The sequence below is a fragment of the Theobroma cacao genome, chromosome 4 (assembly GCF_000208745.1).
Source record: "Theobroma cacao cultivar B97-61/B2 chromosome 4, Criollo_cocoa_genome_V2, whole genome shotgun sequence".
Taxonomy (NCBI): domain Eukaryota; kingdom Viridiplantae; phylum Streptophyta; class Magnoliopsida; order Malvales; family Malvaceae; genus Theobroma; species Theobroma cacao.
Genome location: NC_030853.1, coordinates 18,852,897 through 18,857,014, shown reverse-complemented (window position 1 = coordinate 18,857,014; position 4,118 = coordinate 18,852,897). Strand labels below are relative to the sequence as shown.

The window sequence follows — 4,118 nt, the reverse complement described above, 5'->3', positions numbered from 1 at the left end:
GAGCATACTATATGGAATGAAAAAATTATTTGCTTCCAAAGTGTAAGTTCAATTAATTTTTTGGTAAATATGAAGTCAATTAATTGGATAATAATTATTAAAGGTCTTATGCGGATAACCACAATTCGAACATTTAAGTGATTAATTATTAATTTATGACAAAAAAAATCTATGATGCATGTTGGAAGTGAAAAGGGATGAGATAGAAGTCCAAAGTGTGAGAAAAATACAAAAAGGTAAAAAGGAATATGGTTAAAAAAAAGTATTAGAGCAAGTATTTTCTTTTTATTAGTTTTTAACTTATATATATAAATATTAAAACTATGAAAATTTATATTTTTTATTTAATTATTTTAAAAATTATTATTTTCTATATCCGTAGTGGAGTGTTTAAATTTCGCAAACAAGTTATAGAGATGTTATATGTCTTACTAAACTATATATAATGAAATTGATAAATTAATATAAAAATTGAATGAATTTTTTATAATATTCTAACACCTTTTACCAAGTTTCAATTTGTGATAAAAATTGATAAATTATTGAACTATAATATTATTTTAGCTGAATTAAAAAAATAATATTATAGCTAGCAGAATACAATGTTTGAACTATTACAGTAAAATAATTAATTAATAGCTAGGCACGTTGCCAAAATTTGTTTAATGGAAGGAAAATAACCATCACATTGTGCATGTTGAAAAGAGTTTGTTTGAGATGGCAATGATGAAGTGCAGTTTGAAATGAGAAGAAGATGACATAACAGCATATCAACGATCCACCTTTCGATAGGATCCCTTGCAAAACACTTCATCAATAAATCTTTCCTTGCATTTGACATGTTGTCGGGTATTTTTGGGCAATCCCTTGAAAATCTAAACTTGATCTTCAAGTCTCTCAAGTTTTGATATCCCCATGGTAGTTTTCCAATGATCATCTCAAGAATAATACACCTTAAAGACCATATATCTATCGAAGCACTGATTTTCCTTTCTTTAACATATTCTGATGGCATGTAAAGTGTTATACTTGGAAAATTTGGCATCCAAGGTTCTACCTGATCTGGCATATCTCTTTCTCCAAGTTGCTTAGCCAAACCAAAATTAGCAATCTTTAGATTGCTAAGGGAACCATGTTGTGATTTGGAAGAAATCGAGATATGGCTGCATGATGCAGCCTTTGTTACAGGTAAAGAAAACAAGGATGAATAAATTATGCAAAGCAAAGAACTAAAGTTCATCTAATTCATTAGTGGTTGCTAAAGACATTTAAGTACAATAGGTTCATACGTGGATAATAGCTTACAACACTTGGTCACATGCATTAAAAACTACGCGTGCATAACAACAAGTAAATACATAAGCTGAGAGGAGTAATAACTGGTAAGGACTTAAGTTGAGTTTAAACTGCTACTACAGGTTGCATGCAAGTATTAGCTTCAACACTCCTCCTTAATACTTGCTTGTGAAACATCAGCTCATTCCTTTGAAGTTGGAGCTTTGGCTTTGTTCATAACCATGAACAAATGCTCTTCCTTTACATTAGTCTTTTCTTCTGTTTGAGTTGGCTTTTCTTGCATCTTAGGTTTATTCTTGTAAACCTTTTTCGCATGTCTAAACTCATTACATGCCTTTTCTATTTAAGGATTTTCAGATTGCAAAGCACCTTTGACTTTGAACTTGGCCATCAAAGCATTTTCTGTGTTATTGTCCATGTGTATTGATTTTCTATGCTCTGTAGCTTGGAGAGGAGTCATGACTTCAATAAGTGTCAATTTGGAGATATCCTTTGACTCTTCCAATGGAGAGATTTTAGCTTCAAATCTCTCGAGTAAGAACACATCAGACAAATTTTCTCCTAACAATTTCACTTGATTTGTTACTTTCATAAGCTTATCTCTACAGTCCTTCATAGCTTCATTGTCCTTTATCTTCAAGACCTCAAACTCCTTTAATGCATTCAAGACTTACATTTGTCTCGCTCCATGTTTTGCTTCAACCATACCCCAAAGGTCGTAGGCCCTCATGTAGGCTCTCACTTTTACAGAACCAAATAAAGTAGTTGGCTCTATTAAAGGTTAATGGTGTTTGATGAGAGAAGGTACTACTATTTGCCTTGCTCATGATAAGTTGTTATTTGGAAGATTTTGTGGTGATATTTAGAGTTTTGGTCCCTTAGGAGCTTAAATTGGGCTATAATATCATGTTGTGATTTAGAAGAAGTCGAGATATGGCTGTATGATGTAGCCTCTGTTACAGGCAAGGAAAAACAGGGATGAATAAAATATGCAAAGCAAAAAACTAAAGTTCATCCAATTCATTACTAGTTACTAAAGACATTTAAGTACAATAGGTTCATACGTGGATAATAGACTACAACACTTGGTCACATGCATAAGACAAGTGTTAAAATGCATTAAGAACTAAGCAAGCACACGTAAATACATAAGCTGAGAGGAATAATAGCTGGTAAGGACTAAAGTTGAGTTTAGACAAGTGTTAAACTGCTATTGCAAGTTGCATACAAGTATTAGCTTCAACAAACCATACTAATCAGAAGAATAAACAAGGATATTTTTTGGCATGAGATCACAATGAACATAGTCTCTCTCATGAATATCTTGAATCCCTTCAACCAGCATTCTTGTGTACAATGGGCATCACATTCCAAAATGTTACCCCCATTTTAATTGATTATGAAATCCAAAAGACTTCCAGCAAGAACATATTCAAGAAACAAGTTGTAAACCAGCGCCCCTTCTTGATCAGTGCTCAACATATCACCAAAGCATGGAACAATATTACGACAACCAACAAATTCTTTAAGGATATGTTGTTCCTTTCGAAGTGAAAAGGAATCTTGGTAAAGACAAGATTTCACAGCCAAAACTTGATAAAAAATAGGCTTTATTGGTTTAACCAAGTGAACCAATCCATACGAACCTTTGCCAATAGTCTTAAGTTTGATCCATTCCATCGTTAAACCATTCCTTGCTACTCCTTTTACCTCAACAAAATCCATTGTTGTTGACAAAAATCCGAGTGAAAGAAACACAATAAGAAATAACCAAAGAAACCAATTAATTCAAGTACGAATGGAAGCAACAGAGTATTTTCACTAGTGATGTATACATGTTTTGGAAGGAGTAGTAGTGTCAATGTGAGTCAGTTATTCTACTTGGATTTAATAATTAACATTTGTGTTGTCAACTTGTGATCGGTCAATTGTAGTATATATGGTGGTTTAATACTATCAGCTGCCATGTAGTTTCTTTGTGTTTTTTCTAGGCATTGGTTGTATATTTGTCACTTTTCACTTGTACATAAAAGGTATTTGTTGGACATTTACTGTATATTTGGTATAGGGAATAGCTAACTATTCCCTATCTATTCCCATGTTTTCTCTTTACCCCATTTAGTAAGCAATTGCCATAAGAAATAGCTATTATTAATAATAGCTATTTCTTAAAATAGGGTAAAACTTAGGCTTAACTAAACCTAAGCCCTCCATGGTATTTGCTATTCCATGGCTGAGGGAATAGCTTTAAAATTTGATAAAACTAAAATATTCTTTATAACTTAGAAATATTGTAACCCTAGACATATAAATATTTCTTTTTCTTCTCATTTTCCTTTCTTCTTTCTCTCTGTTCTCACGTTCTTGCCTTTCTCATTCTCTCTTTAACTAGCACTCATCACCGAAGATGACGATGGCAGTGATGGACGGCGATGACAATTCCATGACCGAATATAGTCGAAAAGTGTCGATCTAGTACTTTCTGACAAGATTCAACCAAAAAGTCGCTAGATCTAGGATCCATTGCCTGATCTAGCCGCAGAAAGCATAGAATCTGGTGCTTCCTAACCAGATCCCCACAGTCGACTCTGGCATTCCACGGCTAGATCTAGCTGCTGGAAGCGTCGATTTAGTGCCTTAGTGGCCAAATCTAGGCACATGGTTTACTAGATCGGTGTTTTATTACACTAGTCACATTTCCTGTGGCCGGCCCATGGAAGAAAGGAAAAAGGAAAAAATAAAATAAAAGGAAAAATTAATTTATAAATTATAAAATATTAATATATTGCATATAATTTAAACATTAATTAATAATTAATTAA

The 4,118-nt window shown here is 33.0% G+C and overlaps 1 protein-coding gene across 1 annotated transcript; it reads right to left on the bottom strand.

Annotated features, from left to right (window-relative positions):
- LOC18601799 (protein kinase byr2) lies at positions 629-3,021 on the bottom strand. The gene is made up of 4 exons (XM_018119038.1): positions 2,943-3,021; positions 2,749-2,858; positions 2,550-2,644; positions 629-1,163 (listed from the first exon to the last, which is right to left on the bottom strand). The coding sequence occupies exons 1-4, from the start codon at positions 3,019-3,021 to the stop codon at positions 629-631; spliced, it is 819 nt and encodes a 272-aa protein (XP_017974527.1).

Bases quoted from the DNA above. Each gene is read 5' to 3' on its own strand.
- LOC18601799 (XM_018119038.1), bottom strand. From the start codon at position 3,021: ATGGATTTTGTTGAGGTAAAAGGAGTAGCAAGGAATGGTTTAACGATG. The intron at 2,645-2,748 runs GTTTACAACTTG...CCATTGTACACA, and splicing joins CTGATCAAGAAGGGGCGCTG to AGAATGCTGGTTGAAGGGAT. The intron at 1,164-2,549 runs GTATGGTTTGTT...TGCATCATGCAG, and splicing joins CTTGTTTATTCTTCTGATTA to CCATATCTCGATTTCTTCCA.